Here is a 22,630-nt window from a genome sequence, read left to right as displayed (position 1 = left end):
TGAACTAATTCTATTAAATTTCTTACTTTTTCATTTTCCTCTTTGATTCTTGTGGTTCTATCTGGGTTATGTTTCTCTTCCATTCCTAATATAATTATACATTTCTTTCTGTCTGCTAAGTCTCCTACTATATTCTCCTTCTGTCTCATCACTTTAATAACCGAGTCTTCAGTTTGTTCATTCATTTGCTGTCTGATTATGTCAGTGAATGCAACTTTGCTATTTTCTTGGATTTTTTTCCAACCCTCCTTGTTCTCCTTATTATTCTCCTTTAAGACTTTATTCTCTTCTTTTACTTCTTTTAACTGTTTTTTTAATTCTTCAATTTCCTTAGTTAAGTTTTTGTTCGCCTTCTCTAGTTCTTCCAATTTTTCAACTCTCTGCACAATGTTGTTAATGTGACTGAACTTAAATTCCCAGTGCTCGATCATCTTATCGAATTTCTCTTCTAGTCTTGTTAATTGGGGGGGGGGGTTGTGTCCCCCCCACCCTCTTTAAATCCCTGAAAAATATTCTCATCATCTTCTACTGTATTGCTCTTATCTATACTTCTAATCTTTACATTTTTGTTAGACATTTCATCATCGCTAAATTGGTCCGGCCCTCGTTTGTTTTGATTTCGTCTGCCTGCCTGGGCCAAGTCCTCACCTTCCTCATTTCCTTCCATTTCCCTCAGTAATCCCTCCCCTTCTCCTTTTTCCTTTCCCTACACCACGAGCAATTTCCCCCCCACCCTGCAAATACAATAGGTACTTCCTTTGCTTTGGGATCCACGAATTTTCACTTATTCTTCAGAACGTCGTCTGTGCCGTCCGTTCGTTGAAGTGTGTGTATTTACCTAGTTGTATTTACCTAGTTGTATTTTACGGGAAGGGGAGCTATGCTCGTGGGGTCCCGTCTTCATTTCTCATTTTATCTAAACAATTTTTAAATTCATGTATTGTTTTTGCACACACCACTTTCTCATCTAACTTGTTCCAACTGTCTATTACTCTGTGAGGAAAGCTGTTCTTTTTCAAATCTCTTCTATAGCTGTCTTTTTTTATTTTCTTTCCGTGTCCTCTTGTATTTCTGTCATCCCATTTTATCAGATTCTCTCTATCAGTAATTTCTATGCCTTTCATGATTCTGTAAATAGCTATCAAATCTCCTCTCTCTCTTCTTTGCTCTAGTGTCTGTAGTTCAAGTTTTTGTAGTCTCTCTTCATATGATAGTTTTGAGAGTGTTGGTGCCAGTTTTGTAATTGCTCTTTGTATTCTTTCAAGTTTTCTTATACATTTTTTTGTACTTGGTGACCATATCGTTGCTGCATATTCCAATCTTGGTCTTATCAGGGTGATTAGGATTTTCTTCACCATTTCTTCATCCAGGTATGTAAATGCCACTTTGATTGTTCTTATTAAATTATAAGTTTCTCCAAAAATCTTATTTATATGTTTCTCAGGTGACATATTATTCATAACAATGACTCCCAGGTCCTTCTCATTTTCTACTTTTTTTATTCCTTCTTCTCCCAAATTATATGATCCTGTTATTCTGTTTTTGCTTTTTCCAAATTCCATTATACTACACTTTTTTGTATTGAACTCCATCTCCCACTTCCTACTCCATTCTTGTACTTTATTTAGATCTCTCTGTAGTGATTCACAATCTTCTTCAGTTTTCACCCTTTTCAGTAGTTTTGCATCGTCTGCAAAGAAACTCATATAGCTTTCAATTCCTTCATCCATATCATTAATATATATAGCAAACATTATTGGGGCCAGAACTGTTCCCTGCGGGACACCGCTTATTATTTCATCCCATTTTGAGTGCTGGTTTCTTATCACTACTCTCATTTTTCTTTCTTGCAAAAAGTCTTCCATCCAATTTAGTAATTTACCTTGTATTCCTCCTTCAGATTCTAGTTTCTTAAGTAACTTCTTATGTGGTACTTTGTCAAAAGCTTTTTTTAGGTCTAGAAATGCACAATCAGCCCATCCATCTCTTTCTTGTATTATATCTATTAGCCTTGAATAGAAACATATTAAATTGGTGACGCATGATCGTCCTTGTCTGAATCCAAATTGCCTTGGATCTAGTACATTGTTTTTACCCATCTATTTTTGATAATTCTTTCACAAATTTTTGCTATTGTACTTGTTAGAGAGACTGGTCTATAGTTGGTAGGTTCTTCTTTATTTCCTCCTTTATATATAGGTACTATATTTGCTTTTTTCCAATCTTCTGGAACTTTTCCTTCTTTCAAGGAACTGCTTATTATGCTATGTATTTTGTCTGCCAGTTCATTCCTGCATTCTTTCAGAATCCAGTTTGCTATTTCATCTGGTCCATGCGATTTTCTGACATCAAGATTACTCAAGTGTATCAATATTTCATTCTTTGATACTTCTATTTCTTCTATAGGGGGGACTTTCTCTTTCCATTCAATCTCTTCAGGTTGTATGTTCTCCCTTGTAAACACTGATTTAAAATGTTTGTTCATAATTTCCGCCATTTCCATTTCCTCAGTGTATTCAACTCCCTCTTGTCTTAATTTCTCCAAGTCCTGTTTGTTTTTCAGTTTATTGTTTACAAATCTGTAGAATAGTTTTGGTTGATCTTTACATTTTTCTATGACGTCTTTTTCATATTTTCTCTTTTCCTCTCTGCACGTTTGTACATATTCATTTCTATAACCGGTATATATTTTCCATTTTTCAGGTCTTCTGTCTTTTTTTCCATCTGGTCCAGGCTTTGTCTCTTTTGTCTTTTAACTCCCTACAACTTTTGTTGTACCAGCATTTTACATATTCTTTTTCTTGTTTTTGTCTTGGGACATACTTTTCCACTCCTTTTTTGTAAATTTTTGTCAAAATATTCCATTTCTTTTCCACTGATGTTTCTTCTTTGTATATTTCTTCCCAGTTTTCTTGTTGAAATAATTCTCTTATTTTATCAAAGTTTGTTTTTTCATACATCATTCTTCCTTTTCTATATTGTTCATTTCTTTTCATATATTTTTCTTCATTAAGTTCCAGTTCAATCAATATGTGGTCATTTTTACCTATTGGTGTTTTATATTCAATTTTGTCCACTATTCTAGGTTCAGATGTAATTAATAAGTCTAGTCTCGATGGTTCTTCTTCATTTCTATACCTAGTGTTCTCCTGTATCCATTGTGTCATTGTGTGGTCAATAATCATCTCAAGTAGAGCGTTTCCCCATGAGTCATCTCCACCCTTTACTGTCATTTCTTCCCAGCAGATTTCTTTGCAATTAAAGTCGCCCATCATAACTATTCTTCCTCCATCTTCCATTATTTTATTTAATGTTATCTTTGTGTCCTCTAACATACTTTTATGTTCACTCTCCTCCCTTGAGGCTGTTTTTGGAGGCACATAATTTATCACAAACTTTCTGCTCTTCTTATCTCTGTCTTCCACTTCTATCATAATCATCTCTACTGTATTCTTTCCATATATGACACCTTTCACGTTTATATCCTTCTTAGTCAGGAACATAACTCCACCCCCTTCCTTTTTCTCTCTGTTTCTAATCCAATAATTGTATGCATCATGTCCTACACTGTTGGGTGGTAGTGGGCCTTTTAATTTTGTTTCTACAATTCCCATTATGTCTGGTTCTTTTTCCTTCAAATAATCATTCAGCTCATTCAATCCTGTTATTAATCCATCCATATTTGTGTAAGACACTCTTAGTTTTCTGCCACTTCCATTGTGTTCTCTGTTTCCCTTATGTTTTTCTTTTGTATGTCGAACTTCCTTAGTTTCATGTTCACTACTCTCCAATAGAATCTCTCTTTTTCTGACTCCGTTCTGTTCTCGTTTTTTGCCTTAGCTTCCAATCTTTTCTGCTTTTCTTCCTCTCCTCTTTATTCATTTCCCTTTTTATCCATATCTTTTTATATTGTTCACTTGTTGCTAGTTTCCCTGTTTTGGATAAGATATTCTCTGCCGTTGTTTGTGACTTGAATTCAATCTTAATTGGTCTGGTCTTGTCTGTGCTATACTTTCCAAGTCTAAATTTCTCTTCGATTTGTTTCATAATTTCTGGTTCATCTTCCTGAACTGATTCTAGTAATTGGCTTACTTTTTCATTTTCCTCTTTGATTCTTGTGGTTCTATCTGTGTTGTGTTTCTCTTCCATTCCTAATATAATTATACATTTCTTCTTGTCTGCTAAATCTCTTACTATATTCTCCTTTTGTCTCATCACTTTAATAACTGAGTCTTCAGTATGTTCTTTCAATTGCTGTTTGACTATGTCAGTGAATGAAACCTTATTTCCTTCTTGGGTTGTTTTCCAATTCTTAGTTTCTTTAGCTATTGTCTCTCTGTTTTCTTTACTATTCTTCTTCAATTCCTCATTCTCCAACTTTACTTCTCTTAACTGTCTTTTTAGGTCTTCTATTTCATCAGTTAAGTTTTTATTCGCCTTTTCTAGTTCTTCCAATCTTTCAACCCTTTGTAAAATGGTGTTCATATGACCTAACCTACTCTCCAAGTCCTCGATCACCTTATCAACCTTCTCCTCTAGTCTTGTCAGTCGGGGGGGGGTTGTGTCCCCCCCACCCTCTTTAAATCCCTTGAAAATATTCTCATCACTTTCTACTGTATTGCTCTTATCTATGCTTCTAATCTTTACATTTTTATTAGACATTTCATCATCGCTCAGCTGATCGGGGGGTCTTTTGTTTACCTTTCGCTTGTCTGCCTGGGCCAAGTCTACTCCCTCCTCATTTCCTTCCATTTCCCTCAGTAATCCCTCCCCTTTTCCTCTTTCCCTACTTTCCCACTACTCCACGAGCAATTTCCCCCCCACCCTGTAAAAACACTAGGCACTTCTCTTTGCGTTGGGATCCACAGACTTCAGTTTTCTTCAGAACGTCTTCTAAGCCATCCATTCGTTGAAGTGTGTGTGTGTAGTATTCCATGTTCCCTTGTAGTTTTACTTTTTCCTGTTTATTTTTTGATTTACTATTTACATAGCTATAGAATACTTTAGGTTGATCTTTACATTTGTCTATTATAATAATAATAATAATAATAAATACTTTATTTAGTAAATTTGTAATGATACATACAAATTGAAACTCTCTGTGGATTCAGATCATTCAAAGTTACAGTTACAACACACATACAGTACAACATACAATAAAATAAAAATATCTGTGACAGGGTAAGATCCAAGATTAAAACTACACACACTACACTATTTTAAAAACACCATGCTGTAGATTTATCATGCATCAGAATTGAAAACACAATGGAAGCATTAACTTTACCTTTTTGCATGGACAGAATTATACAATTTAATGCTAACTGGTACAAATTAATTTATATATCTAGATGTTTTCTGTGAACGCAAACCCAATCTTTTTCCAGATCTTAAGAACACATAGTTATCATTGAGAGGATGGGTATTGTCGTTCATTATTTTCCTAGTTGTACACAATACATTTCTAGAATATAGGTCATCTAGTGATGTTACCTTTACACCCAATTTACCAGCAATTCTCACAAGCTTTTTGAATTTCCTCTTGTTTTTTACAGTTAAGCACCCATACAGCATTGTTAGACCAAGACATAGAGTTGACTCAATAACAGACTTATAGAACATAGTAAGAATAGTATTTTCAACTTTTAGATTTCTTAAAATTCTCAGAAAATGAATTCTCTGCATACATTTGCTATACACTTTTTTTGTGTTTACATTGCCAGTTATTTTATCATCAATTTGCACCCCTAGATATTTATAATCATGTATAATTTCTACCTGTTCCTCTTTAATTACAAGATTTTGAGTACACCTCTCCCTCTTACGAAAATCTATTAACATATCCTTTGTCTTTTTTACATTTAAATTCAAATAATTATCATCACACCATTTAACAAAATTATTTACTTGAGAAAGGTATTCACTTTCATTATCATCTGTTATTTTCCCAATTATCACAGTGTCATCAGCGTATTTAATTACTGAGCAGCTTTCATATTCACTAGTGCAATCATTGGTATAAAGAGAAAATAAAAGGGGCGAAAGAACACAGCCCTGTAGGGCACCAGTGTTTGTGACAATAATGTCTGATCTAACATTTTTTAGTTTAACAAATTGAGGTCTTTCTGTTAGGTAGCTATAAATCCAGTAGATTAGTCTACTGTTAACATTCATAGAGAGGAGTTTATTCAACAAGATGTGTGGTTGTATGGTATTAAACGTACTACTAAAATCAATAAATAAGATTCTTGCATAAGTATTTGATCTTAACGTGTCAAGGTGTTGTGTCACTTGGTGTAATAAAAATGTAGTGGCATCCTCTACACATCTTCTCTTACAATAGGCAAACTGCATACTATCCCTGAGTGGATCAACATATTTACATAAACATTTTTTAACAATATCTTCAAAACATTTCATCACTAATGATGTGAGAGTAACAGGTCTTAGGTCATTCATTACAACAGGTTGCTTTATCTTGGGGACTGGTATTATTTCTGAAGTTTTCCACAATGATGGAACTTTACACTGATTGAGTGGGGCTTGAAATAGAACATGTAAAGGCTTAAGCAATTGTTGACAACACAATTTCAACACTATGTCTTTTTCATGGTTTCTTTTTTTCTTCCTTGCGTATTTCTACATGTTTCTTGGGTTGATATATATTTGCCACTTTCCATTTTTTTTCTTTTTTCTATCTTTTCCGAGCTTTGTTTCTTCTATCATTTGCCTCACTACATTTTTTGTAATACCAGAACTTAACCTCTTCAGAACGGGCCAAAATCTTGCAGGCAGCATTATCTGCCAGACGTACGATGTGTCGTAATAATACTCGCATCATAAAATATAGTCACCGCTTATATCGATCGTTCTCTCTTTCACCCGTGAATTTTGATAACCATAGAAAATGTGATGAAGACAGTTTAAAGAGTATGTCATTACGCAGGGGCAACTACAATAAATATAATAAAGACGCCGATATGGCATCCTCGCATATCCACTTGCTCCTCATGCCGCCTACGTATGCGGCACCGTATGGAAGGGGTTAATGTACACCTTTTCCTGATTTTGTTTTCGTACATTTTTCTGATATGTCTTTTTCATATTTTCTTTTTTATTCCCTGTGTATTTTTACATATTTGCTTCTTAGTTTGATGTATGTTTGTCATTTTGTCTTTTTTTTTTTTTTTCTTTCTTTTTTCCATCATTTCCAAGCTTTGTCTCTTCTATCTTCAGCCTCATTACATCTTTTGTTGTACCATCACTTTATGTACACCCTTTCTTGTTTCTTCTTTGGTACATATTTATCTATTCCCTCATTATAATTTTCTTTTAATATGTTCCACTTCTCTTCCATCTTTGTTTCTTCATTTAAGAAGTTTTCCCAGTTTGCATTTTGAAAGAATTTTGTGAATTTCTCAAAATCTGTTTTGTTGTATGTTAGTCTTTCTTTTCTATGTTTCTCATTTATTCTCAAATAAATCTGTTCTTTTAGTTCAAACTCTATTAGTATGTGGTCACTCTTCCCAGTCTTGTATTTTATTTTATCCATGATTTCAGGCTTTGGTGTAAATGTAAAATCTAGTCTCAACAGATCTTCATTGTTTCTATACCTGGTATTTTCCTTTACCCATTGAGTCAATGTGTATTCAATGGTCATATCATAGAATATTTCCCCAAAATTCCTCTCCACCTTTCACTGTCATTTCTTCCCAATATATTTCTTTTGAATTAAAGTCACCCATAATTACTATGTTTCCCCCTTCTTTCAGTAATTCATTTAATATGTTCCACTTCTCTTCCATCTTTGTTTCTTCATTTAAGAAGTTTTCCCAGTTTGCATTTTGAAAGAATTTTGTGAATTTCTCAAAATCTGTTTTGTTGTATGTTAGTCTTTCTTTTCTATGTTTCTCATTTATTCTCAAATAAATCTGTTCTTTTAGTTCAAACTCTATTAGTATGTGGTCACTCTTCCCAGTCTTGTATTTTATTTTATCCATGATTTCAGGCTTTGGTGTAAATGTAAAATCTAGTCTCAACAGATCTTCATTGTTTCTATACCTGGTATTTTCCTTTACCCATTGAGTCAATGTGTATTCAATGGTCATATCATAGAATATTTCCCCAAAATTCCTCTCCACCTTTCACTGTCATTTCTTCCCAATATATTTCTTTTGAATTAAAGTCACCCATAATTACTATGTTTCCCCCTTCTTTCAGTAATTCATTTAATGCATTCTTTGTGTTTTCCAACATTTTGGAATGATCACTACCTGTCCAAGACTGTTTTGGGGGGCACATATATTACTACAAATTTTCTACTTTTTATGTCTCTGTTTTCAACTTTAATCAGAATCAATACCACATTATTATTTCCTTTTGTTATCTTTGTCACATTTGAATCCTTCTTAGTCAAAAACATGACTCCACCCTGTTTCTCCTTTCTATTTTTTACCCAATGGTTGTATAGACCTTGTCCCACAGTATTTGATGGTAGTGGACCTTTCAATTTTGTCTCCACAATTTTCATTATGTCTAGTTTCTCTACTGCCAGATAGTTGTTTAATTTGTTTAGTCCTGAAATCATGCTATGTTAGTATATGTTATTTTTATTCTATTCATTTATTTATTTATTTTTGTATGTACCATTTTCTCAGCCTCAGGTCCAGTACTCTCCAAAAAAAAAGTTCATTCTTTTCAGTCTCTGTTCTTCTCTTGCTTTTTTTCATTTGCTTTATTTCTAATTGCCTTTCTCTATTTTCTCATCACTCATTTCTTTTTTTATCCATACATTTTTGTAATTTTCACTATTTGCCAGCTTTGCTGCTTTTGATAGTACTTCAGCTATCATTTGAGACCTTAGTTTGATTTTTAGTGGCCTATACTGTTTTTCTCTAGAGTACTGTCTCATTCCAATTACTTCCTCTATCTCTTAATCTATTACCTGTTCCTCCTCATGTGTCTCTTTCAGAATTGTTTTGCAATTTCTTTCTCTTTTTTTTGGTGTGTGTATATATATATATATATATATATATATATATATATACATACATACATATATATACAATATATATATATTATATATATACATATATATCTGTATATATATATACATATATATATATGTATATATATATATACCCATATATAATGATGATCAAAATAAGTTTTATTTTACAATTTTGATTCTAGGATTCAGAAGAATATAAAACCTCAGACCCCAGGCTTGTTAGAGGCTCATCTCAACAAACACCTACACAAGATGTTGACTCAAAAGCAACCAAACTCTCTACTAGTTGTAGTGTCCTAAACACAGCTTCATTGAACCAAACTTTTGCACAACTTGGTAAGTTTATATTGAGATTAAATGCACCCCTGTTCTGGAATAGTTGGTGTATGAAAGGCCATTTGCACATTATGTAGTTAATGTATGTATTACCTAGTTGTATTATATGGGAAGGGAGCTATGCTCGTGGTGATCCATCTTTGTATCTTTCAGCATCAATTTTTTCATAAAATCTTTAATAGTATTTCCACACACTGTTTTTTTTATCTAAGTTATTCCAGATATCCAGCACTCTGTGTGAGAAACTATTTTTTTCAGATCTTTTCTGTAGTTATCCTTTTTGAGTTTCTTTTCATGACCTCTTGTTTTTCCATTGTCATTTGTTAGTATATCATTCCTATCAAGGACTTCCATTCCTTTCATGATTCTATAGATAGTCAGTAGATCACCTCTTTCTCTTCTCTGCTCCAGTGTTGGTAGTTCCACTTTGGATAATCTTTGTTCGTATGTTAATTTGGAAAAAGCTGGTGCCAACTTTGTTGTTGCTCTCTATATTCTTTCTAATTTCCTTATATTCTTTTCAGTATTGGGTGTCCATAATGTTGCTGCATATTCCAGTTTTGGTCTAATCAGTGTAACTAATATTTGTTTAAAAATAATTTCTTCATCCAAATAGTCAAATGCCACTTTCATTGACCTTAATAGGTTGAAGGTTTCTCCAACTATTTTGTTGATATGTTTATCCAATGTCATGTCTTTGCTGATTATTACTCCAAGTACACTTTTTTTTATTTCTTTTTCACCAATTTTATAATTTTTTGAAATTCTGTTTTTACCTTTTCCAAACTCCATTATGCTACACTTCTTGATATTGACATTCACTTCCCACTTCTGAGTCCATTTCCTGATTTTGTCCAGGTCAGATTGTAATGAATCACAGTCCTCTTCTGTTCTTACTTTCTTTAGTATTTTTGTGTCATCTGCGAAGAAATTCATATAACATTCAACTCCTTCATCCATGTCCTTTATATATATGGCAAATATGATTGGAGCCAGCACTGATCCCTGTGGGACACCACTTATCATTTCTTCCCACTTTGGGTATTTGTCTCTAATTACTACTCGCATTTTTCTCCATATCAGGAAGTCTATCCATTCTAATAATTTACCTCTGATGCCATATACTGATTCAATTTTTCTTATTAATTTCTTGTGTGTGTAGGTCTAGATAAGCACAGTGTGCCCATCCATGCCTCTCTTGTATTATATCTACTAGTCTCAAGTAGAAGCAGATCAGGTTTGTTGTACATGATCTTCCTTGTCTAAATCCAAATTGCTTTGGGTTCAGTATAGTTTTTTCTTCCAGGTCTTTAACCCATCTACTTTTGATCACTTTTTCACATATTTTTGCTACTGTGCTTGTTAGGGAGATCGGTCTGTAGTTAGTTGGATTTTCCTTGTTTCCGCCTTTATATATCAATACAATGTTTGCATTTTTCCAGTCTTGTGGTACCTTTCCTTATTTGAGTAAGCATTTGATTATGTTGTATATTTTATCTGTTAACTCTTCTATGCATTTTTTCAGTATCCAATTTGCAATTCCATCTGGATCATGTAATTTTCTGACATAAAGTTTTTTTTATTTGGTCGCTGATTTCCTTCTTTGTTACAGTTATTTCCTTAATTTTCATTCTGCTATGGGCCCCATGCCTTGTCCTTCTCTTTAATTATGTTCCACCATATCTTCTGTAACAAGTTAATAATGTTTCTGGATGGGGTAAGCAAACTGGTGTTAAATCTTCTTGATTTTTTTCTTAACTAATTCTCTACATCGCTTTTAGATAAGGTACACCAAGGAGTCCCACCTGGGATCCTCTTACACTCACCAAGCCAAGTCTGCTCCGACGTCACAATTTAATTCATCCAATAGCTTTGAATGTTACAAATAAGTGCCACCCTTTTAGGGTGTGACTTTACCTCCTTGCACCAATAATTTTTCTCCTCCACCCTTTTCTCCAATCAGAAAGACTGTTATACTGTCTCAAGCAATACTGTTTATGCAAGCAATTTGTTGCAGCTCTGTGTTTACATTTCGTCGCATCACCTACCCTAACCAATGTTTACAAATACAAGAAGCTAAGCGAAATATGCAACTCTGCAACTTACAGTCGGCCATTGTTTCATAACATCCGAATATAAAATGAATATAAGATTTACATTCCTCTCCACCTACCCCTCTATCTACCTAAATGTCTACCTCTATCTACCAGCCTCTTACAGTCTTCCTATTCTATGTTTCTCATTTCTTCTTAGGTCTGTTTGCTCTTTTAGCTCAAATTCTATTAGTACATGGTCACTCTTTCCTATTAATGTTTTGTAATCTATTCTGTCTACAATTTCAGGTTCTGACATAAGTATTAAATCCAGTCTCGAAGGTTCCTCATTGTTTTTGTATCTGGTATTTTCCTTTATCCACTGAGTCATTGTGTATTCAATGGTCATATAGAGTAGCATGCTGCCCCATATATCTTCTCCACCCTTTACTGTCATTTCTTCTCAACATATTTCTTTTGAGTTAAAATCACCCATAATTACTGTATTTCCTCTTTCCTTCTGTATATCAGTCAGTTCATACTTAGTATCTTCCAACAATTTGGAATGATTGTGTTCTGTCCAGGACTGTGTTTTGGGGGATACATACACTACTACAAATTTTCTACTTTTCATGTGATTGCTTTCAATTTTAATCATAATTGATTCTACATTGTTTTTTCCTTCTGATATCTTTGTCACATTTAAGTCTTTCTTGGTCAGAAATAATACTCCCCCTCCTTGTTTTTCCTTTCTATTCTTCATCCAGCAGTTGTATAGACCTTGTCCCACAGTGTTTGGTGGTAGATTATCTTTTAGTTTAGTTTCTACTATTTCCATTAAGTCCGGTTTTTCTGATGCCAGATAGTCATTTAGTTCATGGTATAGGCTAATTTCAATTTTTTCTTTCTTGTCTTTTTCTGTGTGCTTTGTTTCCTTTCTCAGTTCTTTTTACATTTATTTCATTCACTTCATCTCTAAGCTCCTTTTCTTTTTCTTTTTCTTCATCACTCATTTCTATTTTTATCCATACATTTTTGTGATGTTTACTGTTTACTAGTTTTGCTGTTCTAGGTAGTACTTCCTCTGCAATCATTTGTGACTTAACTTTTACTTTTAGTGGCCAATATGGTTTTTCTTTTGAGTATCTACCTATTCAATAAGTTTCTTTGACTTCTTTAAAGTTTGACCCTCCTCTTGAATCTCTTTCATAATTTCTTTAGCAAACTTTTTTTCCTCTTTTTCTCCCTGATACCTAGGAACATCATGCTTTTCTTTAATACCATAGATTACAATGCATCTTTTTTTGTCCACTGTATCCCTAACCAAATTTCCTTTCTCTTTAATCACTTGGATTACCATTTCCTTAGTGTTCTCCTTGACTTGTTGTTCCACTATTTCTTTAAAAGATAATTTTTTACTTTCCTGTTTCACCCTCCACTTTTTCTTTATTTCTTGGAAGTAATTTTCTTTTCTTTTTTTCCACTTTCTCACTTTCTCAGTCACTACCTGTATTTGATCCTTCATCTCTTTCTTTAATGCCTCATTCCTATTCATATCTTCATTTTTCAACCTTTTATTTTCTCCCATTATCCTATTCAGTTCTGTTTTCATTTCATCTACTTCCCTGTTATTTTCTTCATTGGCCTTTCTTAATATGGCTACTTCTTTATATGTATTTTTGCATTCACTTTTTTGAGTTCGATTATTTCATCTAATAATTCATTGATTTCCCTATTTCTAATTATATTTTTAAACCTGGGTTCTCTTTCTATATCTATTCCTCTATACATATTACTATTGTCTCTACTAAACCCCGAGAAGATATTTCCATCAAACCTTTGGTATGTCTTTGGGGTCTCATTCAAGCACTTTTTTTTTTTTTTTTTTTTTTTCTTACTCCAAGTGGGGACTCAATTGTACTTATGTCCAGACATCTTTTTGTAGGTTCTCTTTCTCTAAATCCTTTGTTTTTTCTTCCATTATTGTCAATGATCATAAAAAAAAAAAAAATAATAGATAAAGATACAAAGACTAGATTGTCTAACTATGAAACTCCCTTCCTTTTTTATGCAAACAACCAGGCGGCGGTTAGTTTCAAAATAATTTGGTGGCAATTTGCTAAATAGCAGTCCGGAGTGTATTCTTAAGACAACCTTCTTCAATCACTGCTCGTGTATTTACCTAGTTGTATTTTATGGGAAGGGGAGCTATGCTCGTGGTGTCCTGTCTTCATATCTTGTTTTATCTAGACTGTTTTTAAATTTGTGTATCATTTTTGCACACACCACATTTTCATCTAACTTGTTCCAAATGTCTATTACCCTGTTGGGAAAGCTGTTCATTTTCAGGTCTCTTCTGTAACTTTCTTGATTTTCTTTCAGTGTCCTCTTGTATCTCTACTATCCCTTTTTATTAGATCCTCTCTATCAATAGTTTCTATGCCTTTTATAATTCTATGAATAGTTATCAATTCTCCTCTCTTCTTTGCTCCAATGTCTGTAGCTCAAGTTTTGTTAGTCTCTCTTCATATGATAGTTCTGAGAGTGTTGGTGCTAATTTTGTTATTGCTCTTTGTATTCTTTCAAGTTTTGTTATACATTTTTTTTGTACTTGGTGACCACGTTGTCACTGCATACTCCAATCTTGGTCTTATCAAAGTGACTAGTATTTTCTTCACCATTTCTCCGTCCAGATATGTAAATGCCACTTTGTTCTTATTAAATTATAAGTTTCTCCATAAATTTTGTTTATATGTTTCTCATACATACATACATACATATACCAAGGCTTTTTCTCCCTTACAAGGGAAGTAGCCAAAAAGGAAAAGGCATAAAATCATTCCCACCCATTCCATCCCTGAATACACTCCACACCCCTCCACCCTCCCTCTCATCTTAGCACCTCCTGGATGACGGGTCATCCCTGCACCTTGTCCACTGCCCTGGGTCAGAAGCAGTGTCGCAAGACACAGCACATCCACAGTAAGGCCGCTTCATTAAATCGGAGACCCCCCCTCTCCGTCCCCCCATGCATAAAGGAGAAGACGGGGAGAAATCCCTTCGGGCTATGTCAAAGTTTGCTCATGCATACTACCTCACCCCCCATCCCCCCGCCCATTCCACCTCATGCATCACAACATCATCCATATACAACCATTCTCCATTCACCCCTGTCTTCTGTCTTCTCCCGTCCTTCCTCAACAGACATTCCCCTCTTCCCCAAAGCCCCCTTCACCCCATCCATCCACCTCATCCTAGGACATCCCCTCATGTTCACTCCCTCCACATCTGCCTTCCATACCTCTTTTACTAGTCTTTCTTCACTCATTCTTTCCATGTGTCCAAACCATCCTAATACTCTTTCATCAACTCTATCTCCCAACACTATCCACCCCTGTTCTCCTCTTCACCTCCTCATTTCTCACTCTATCTAGCCTAGTAACCCCCATCATACTTCTCAGACACCTCATCTCAAACACATTCAAACTCCTTCTCTCTTCCTCTCTTATGTTCCATGTTTCTAACCCATACAGTGCTGTTGGCACAATCACTCCTTCATATAGTCTCCTCTTAGCATCCATTCCCAAATGTCTGTTCCTCATTACACTTTTTAATCCACCAAGGCATTTACTCGCTTCTCTCAATCTACATTCTACCTCCACCTTCACTCCACCTTTTCCTACCACATTTGCACCCAAGTATCTAAAACTATCCACTTCCTCCAGTCGCTCTCCCTTAATGCTCACTTCCAGACTACTGCCACTTTCACCCCTTGTACATCTCATCACCTTACTTTTACCCACATATATGTTTCTCAGGGGATATATTATTCATGATAATGACTCTCAGGTCCTTCTCATTTTCTACTTTTTTAATTTCTTCCTCTCCCAGTTTATATGATCCCACTATTCTTTTTTTTGCTTCCAAATTCCATAATACTACATTTTTTAATATTGAATTCCATCTACTACTTCCTACTCCATTCCTATACTTTATTGAGATCACTCTGCAGCGACTCACAATCTTCTACAGTGTTCACTTTTTTCAACAATTTTGCATCGTCTGCAAAGAAGCTCATATAACTTTCAATTCCTCTATCCATATCATTAGAATATATAGCAAACATTACTGGGGCCAGAACTGTTCCTTGTGGAACTCCACTAATCACTTCATCCCAATTAGAGTGTTTGCCTCTTATCATCACTCTCATTTTTCTTTCATGTGAGAAGTCTTCCATCCACTTCAGTAGTTTGCCCTGTATTCCTCCTGCAGTGTTTAATTTCTTTAGCAATTTCTTATGTGGCACCTTATCAAAAGCTTTTTTCAGGTCTAGAAATGCACAATCATCCCATCCATCTCTTTGTTGTATTCCATCTATTAGCCGTGAATAGAAACACATTGTGACGCATGATCATCCCTCACTAAATCCAAATTGCCTTGGACTTAGCACATTTTTTTCCAAATGACCTATCTAATTTTGATCATTCTTTCACAGATTTTAGCTATCGTACTTGTAAGAGAGACCAGTCTATAGTTAGTGGGGTCTTCCTTGTTTCCCCTTTATATATTGGTACTATATTTGCTCTTTTCCAATCTTCTGGAACTTTTCCTTCTTTCAATGAACTGCTTATTAGATTATGTATTTTGACTGTTAGTTCATTCCTGCATTCTCTCAAAATCCAAGTTTGCCATTTCATCTGGTCCATGCGATTTTCTGACATCGATATTACTCAAGTGATTCATTATTTCTTTCCTTGTTACTTCTATCTCTTTCATAGGGGGGACTTTCTCCTCCCACTCGAAATCTCTAAGTTGTATGTTCTCCCTCATAAACACCGATTTAAAATACTTGTTCATAATTTCTGCCATTTCTATTTCCTCTGTGTATTCAACTCCTTGTCATAGTTTCTCTAATTTTTGTTTGTTTTTCAGTTTGTTGTTTACATATTGATTTCTATAACTAGTATATGTTTTCCATTTTTCAGGTCTTTTGTCTTTTTTCCATTTTATCCAAGCTTTATCCCTTCTGTCTTTTAACTCCCTGCATCTTTTGTTGTGCCAACACTTTACATATCCTTTTTCTTGTTTTTGTCTTGGAACATACTTTTCCACTCCTTTATAAATTTTTGTCAAAACATTCCATTTCTCTTCTACTGTTGTTTCTTCCTTGTGTATCCTTTCCCAGTCTGCTTTTTGAAAGAATTCTCTTATTTTATGAAAAAAAAATTCCATACATCAATCTTCCCTATCTATATTGTTCATTTTTTTCCATGTATTTTTCCTCATTTAGTTCCAGTTCAACCAATATGTGGTCTATTTTACTTATTGGTGTCTTATATTCAATCTTGTCCACTATTTCGGGTTCTGAAGTGATTATTAGGTCCAGTATCAATGGTTTTTCCTCATTTCTATACCTAGTATTCTCTTGTATCCATTGCATCATTGTATGTTCTATAATCATATCAAGTAGTACATTTCCCCCATAGGTACCTTTCACTGTCATCTCTTCCCAGGGGATTTCTTTACAATTAAAGTCACCCATTATAACTATTCTCCCTCCATTTTCCATGATCTTATTTAGTGTTATCCTTGTGTCTTCTAACATATTTTTGTGTTCTCTCTCTTCCCATTAAGCCGTTTTAGGAGGCATATAATTTACCACAAACTTCCTGCTCTTCCCATCCCTATCCTCCACTTCCATCATAATCATCTCCACTCAATTCTTTCCACATGTGACATTCCTCAAATTTATATCTTTCTTAGTCAGGAACATAACTCCACCCCCTTGTTTTACCCCTGTTTCTAATCCAATAATTATATGCACCATGTCCTACACTGTTGGGTGGTAGTGGACATTTCAATTTTGTCTCTACAATTCCCATTATGTCCGGTTCTTTTTCTTTCAGATAATCATTCAGTTCATTCAAGCCTGTTATTAAGCCATCTATATTTGTGTAAGACACTTTTAATTTTCTGCTACTTCCATCATGTTTTCTGTTTCCCTTTCATTTTTCTCTGCTATGAACCATTTCCTCACTTTCATATCCATTACTCTCCAATAGAGTTTCTCTTTGACTGTTCTGTTCTCGTTTTTTTTTTTCCCTTAGCTTCTAGTCTTTTTGTTTTCTCATCCTCTCCTCTTTATTCATCTCTCTTTTTATCCATACCTGTTTATATAGATCACTTTTTACTAGTTTCCCTGTTTTTGCTAAGATATTCTCTGCTGTCATTTGTGACCTGAATTTAACCTTAATTGGTCTGGTCTTATCTGTATTGTATTTCTTTCCCAGTTTCTTGTTCATCCTCTTGAAGTACTTCTAATATCTTGTTTACTTTTTCTTTCTCCTCTTTTACTCTTGTAGTTCTATTTGGATTATGCTTCTCTTCCATCCCTAATATAATTATACATTTCTTTTTATCTGCTAAGTCTCTTACTATATTCTCCTTCTCCCTCATCACTTTAATAACTGTGTCCTTAGTTTGTTCTTTCATCTGTTGGTTTACTATGTTTCTAAATTCAATTTTGTTGTTTTACTATGTTTCTAAATTCAATTTTGTTGTCAACCACTTACCTCTTTTGCTATGGACCCTTTATTCTCTTTATTCTTCTTCTTTAATTCCTCATTCTCATCCTTTACTTCTTTTAACTGTCTTTTTAATTCTTTTATTTCTTTATTTAGGTTTTAGTTCTTCTTTAGTTCTCCCAATTTATCAACTCCTAGTGTAATCCGTGTAAATTGACTGAACCTAACCTCCCACTGTTTGTTCATGTCCTCTAGTTTTTCCTATAGACTTGCTAATCTGGGGAGGTTGTCATCTCCTACCTCATTAAATCCATGGAAATATTATCTTCACCTTCCATTGCATTGTTCTTATCTATATTTCTATTTTTCACATTTTTACTACCGTATTTTCCGGCGTATAGTGCGCGACTTTTTTCCGTTGGAAGGGCCTAAACATGGGGGGTGCGCGTTATCCGGTGGTGCGCATTATCTACGGCCTACGATAAAAATTCTGCGGCTGTGTGTGTAATTTTTTTTTCACAACAACATGACGATGTTGGCCGTCACAAAGTCGGGACGGCACACTTCTCTGTGACGTTCCGTGAGAACAAGAAGAACAGCCATGGTGATATGAAAGAATACGCCAACATGGGCCATGTAAATATTTGGTATAGGTAGGTATCTATCGAATCTTATTTTTCATGTTTAAATAGGCCTAAACACCATGAAACATGATCAATATTCATGATATTTGCCCATGTTCACAGCATCCTAGTTTGAATATTTATGTTGGCTTTGTTGCTTCACTTTAGGTATAGTAGGTATAGTACAAATTCCGTTGCGGCCGTTCATAAACTAGTGTCAAACACGTGACTACAACACCCTGTTTCGGGAGTTATATTAACTTAACGTCACCTCGATGAGAGACTGTCCTATTTCACCACCTCGATGAGAGACTGTCCTATTTCACAACTGTTATTGCAGGTTCAAAGCTAAAACGAAGCAGTCTGTAGTTTGTTTCAGTATTAAAAAAATGGTAAAGACGAATTATTTCCTTAAGATATAAAATGAACATTTTCTGTAAAAATCCCGAAATTTTTCTGTATATTTTACTTTCAATAAACTTTTTTAGATCATATTTCCTACAAACTGTTTAACCCATTCAACTCCGATGACAAGATGTCTTGTCATTTGGTCAAATAAAAAAAAAATCATAAAACACCAAAATGTTTGATCAAACACCAGAAAAATATGACGTCAATCCTCGCTTCGCTGCGAGCGAAGCGAGGATTGACGTCATATTTTTCTGGTGTTTGATCAAACATTTTGGTGTTTTATGATTTTTTTTTTATTTGACCAAATGACAAGACATCTTGTCATCGGAGTTGAATGGGTTAAGCTACAAAGTAATAAGGGACCAACGCACAACATGAGTCATATACCGGTACATGTAGTTCCGACTTTTTCTTAGTTGTCCTGATTGATGCCTAAACTGACACTTAATTTAGTGACAAATCAACAGATTTCCCAGCGGTGGCTCTAGCCAATGAAAAATACTTTTCCATGTAACCTCGTTCACATGATACTAAGTGATTAATCGCCGTTATTTCATTGGTTTATTTTTACTAACATTAATTATCGTAGTCTATGCAAATATTTGGGATCCGTAAAACAGCACTGGTACCAACATCATGAACGTTGGCCGTTTTAGCTCACCCGGAATATGCGAGATCAGGGCCGAGATTGACAGTTCTACTGCCAATCTAGCCTACACTAAACACCCTCTTGCGAGAGTTTGTTAAACTAAACGTCACTTCAGTAAAGACACTTATGAACCGAAACATAGTTACTGCATGGCAATAAAAACTTGTACACGGTGATAAAAACTTGTAAGATGAAGTATTCCCTCAGGATAGTAAATTAAAAAATTTCTATAAAAATCCGAAATTTTTCATGTACATTTTGTATTCAATAAACTTTTCATGGCTCATATTTCCCACAAAACAATGGACCAACGCAAGCAGGAGTCGCATACATGCAGTTCACGAGCTTTAGCCACCAGTGACTTTTCCTGGCATGCGCATTATATGCCAGTGCGCGCTATCTGTGTACTGAGATAACGTAGTGCATGGGTGTGCATTATAACCCGATGCGCATTTTAAGCCGGAAAATACGGTAATGTCTTCGACTTCACTTCTATCATCTGCGCATCTCTTGTTGACATTCCTTTTGACTTCCAGGGCCCATTCGTCCCTTTCCTCATTTCCTTCCATTTTCCTTAGTAAATCCCTCCCTTTCTCCTTTTTCTTCACCTTCCCACTACACCACAAGCATTCCCCTTCCCAACTAATACAACAAAGATACTCCCTTGTCGTTGAGATCCACGAAATTTGAAGTTTTCCTGGAGTTCCAAACTTCGCTGTCACTTCGACTGTCGTGTGATTCACTTTGGTCTTTGGATCTTGGGTTGGACTCGTGGTCGAGCTATTTCCCTCTCGGAAGAGAGCTCAGAGCTTGTATGACTGGGTAATGCTGGGACCTTACACACACAAACACACCCAACTCCTGCCCACAAGAGTTGGAGTAACGACTTGAAGCGCAGCAATACCGAAATTATTTCAGCCCTGGACAGGATTCGAACCTGAATCGCTGTAATGACAGTCGGAGACTCTACCAACTGCGCCACCGAGTCGTGTAATTATCTAGTTGTATTTTACGGGAAGGGGAGCTACGCTCGTGGTGTCCCGCCTTTGTATCTCGCAGTGTCTAGTTTGCTTTTAAACTCATGAATGGTTTTTGCACACACTATTTCCTTGTCCAGTTTGTTCCAAGTGTCTACCACTCTATGTGGAAAACTGTTTTTCTTCAGATCTCTTCTGTAGCTATGTTTTTTTTTATTTTCTTTCCATGTCCTCTTGTGCTTCTCCTGTCCCAGTTTAACAAGTCCTCTCTATCAAGTATTTCTGTGCCTTTCATGATTCTGTAGATGGTCAGTAGGTCACCTCTCTCTCTTCTTTGCTCCAGAATCGGTAAATCTAGTTTAGCCAATCTCTCCTCATATGACAAGTTTGCGTGTGCAGGTGCCATTTTTGTTGCTGCTCGCTGGATTCTTTCTATTTTCTTTATATTCTTTTTGGTACTGGGTGACCACAATGTCGCTGCATATTCTAGTCTAGGCCTTATCAGTGTGACCAATATTTCTTTAAATAATTTCTTCATCCAAATATGTAAATGCCACTTTTATTGATCTTAGCAAGTTGTAGGATTCTCCAACAATTTTGTTTATCTGTTTGTCATAGGACAAGTCGTTTGAGATGATTACACCCAGATCTTTTTCAGATCCCTCCTTCTTTACCTCCTTGGTTCCAATTTTATATTGTCCTGATATTCTGTTTTTGCTTTTACCAAATTCCATTATGCTACACTTCTTAATATTGAAGTCCACCTCCCATTTCTGACTCCAGTTCCATACATTATTCAGGTCTTCCTGCAGTGATTCGCAATCCTCTTCAGTTTTTACTTTCATTAACAGTTTGGCATCGTCAGCAAAGAAGCTCATGTAACATTTCACATCATCATCCTTGTCATTCACATAAATAGCAAACATTATTGGAGCTAGTACAGATCCTTGCGGTATTCCACTGATCACCTCTTTCCAATCTGAATATTTTTTTTCTGAGCACTACTCTCATCTTTCTACCAATCAGAAAATCCTCCATCCATTTGAGTAGGTTTCTTTGTATCCCTCCTATATGTTTGAGTTTCTTTAATGATTTTTTGTGTGGTACTTTGTCAAAAGCTTTTTGTAAGTCCAGAAAGGCACAGTCAGCCCATCCATTCCTTTCTTGCACTATGTCTATCAATCTTGAGTAGAAACATATTAAGTTTGTGGTGCATGATCTTCCTTCTCTGAACCCATATTGTCTTGGGTTTATTATATTGTTGTCTTCCAGCTGTTTTACCCATCTATTCTTGATGATTTTCTTACAAATTTTGGCTATAGTGTTTGTTAGTGAAACTGGCCTATAGTTAGTTGGTTCTTCCTTGTTTCCTCCATTGCATATTGGTACAATGTTAGCATTTTTCCAGTCTTTTGGTATTTTTCCTTCTTTGAGTGAGCAACTTGTTATGTATTTTGTCTGTTCTTCTTTGCATTCTTTTAGAATCCAATTTACAATTCCATCCGGGCCATGTGATTTCCTGACGTCAAGGTTTGATAGGTGTTCTAATATTTCTTTTTGTGCTATTATGTTGCTCATGGGGAGAGATCGCCTTTCATTACCTTCATTCCAGTATTGTGTTTTCTCTTTAGTGAAGACAGAATTAAAGTGATTTTTCATGATTTCAGCCATTTCTAAATCTTTTATGTATTCTATATTTCCTTGGTGTAGTTTCACCATTTCTTGCTTGTTTTTAAGTTTACCATTCACGTATCGATAAAATAGTTTGGGTTGCTCTTTGCACTTATCTATACCGTAATATCCTTTTTCATGGTTCCTTTTTTCCTCATATGTACTGTATTCTTTGATATAGAAAAAGCATATGACACTGCATGGAGACATGGAATTCTCAAGACCATACATGATTGTGGTCTGCGAGGAGAATTATCCCTATATATTAAAGCATTTTTATCCCATAGATATTTTAAAGTTAGAATTGGTAATACACTATCAGATAAAAGATGCCAAGAAGAGGGTGTTCCAAAGGGAGTATACTTAGTGTAACACTTTTTGCTTTGGCAATAAATG

At 35.1% G+C, this 22,630-nt stretch overlaps 1 protein-coding gene across 13 annotated transcripts in view; it reads left to right on the top strand.

The window, feature by feature from the left end:
• The window catches only part of LOC143039374 (uncharacterized), a 1,426,499-nt gene that overhangs the window by 903,767 nt on the left and 500,102 nt on the right, over positions 1–22,630 (top strand). For all 13 annotated transcript variants that reach the window (XM_076209287.1, XM_076209284.1, XM_076209291.1 and 10 more), the window contains one exon: positions 9,193–9,346. In XM_076209287.1, the coding sequence (XP_076065402.1) occupies positions 9,193–9,346 (154 nt within the window). The remainder of the gene's footprint in view (positions 1–9,192; positions 9,347–22,630) is intronic.

This window comes from Oratosquilla oratoria, chromosome 26, assembly GCF_046742065.1.
Source record: "Oratosquilla oratoria isolate Oo_2021 chromosome 26, ASM4674206v1, whole genome shotgun sequence".
Lineage (NCBI taxonomy): Eukaryota > Metazoa > Arthropoda > Malacostraca > Stomatopoda > Squillidae > Oratosquilla > Oratosquilla oratoria.
This window is presented reverse-complemented; position numbering and strand designations above follow the sequence as displayed.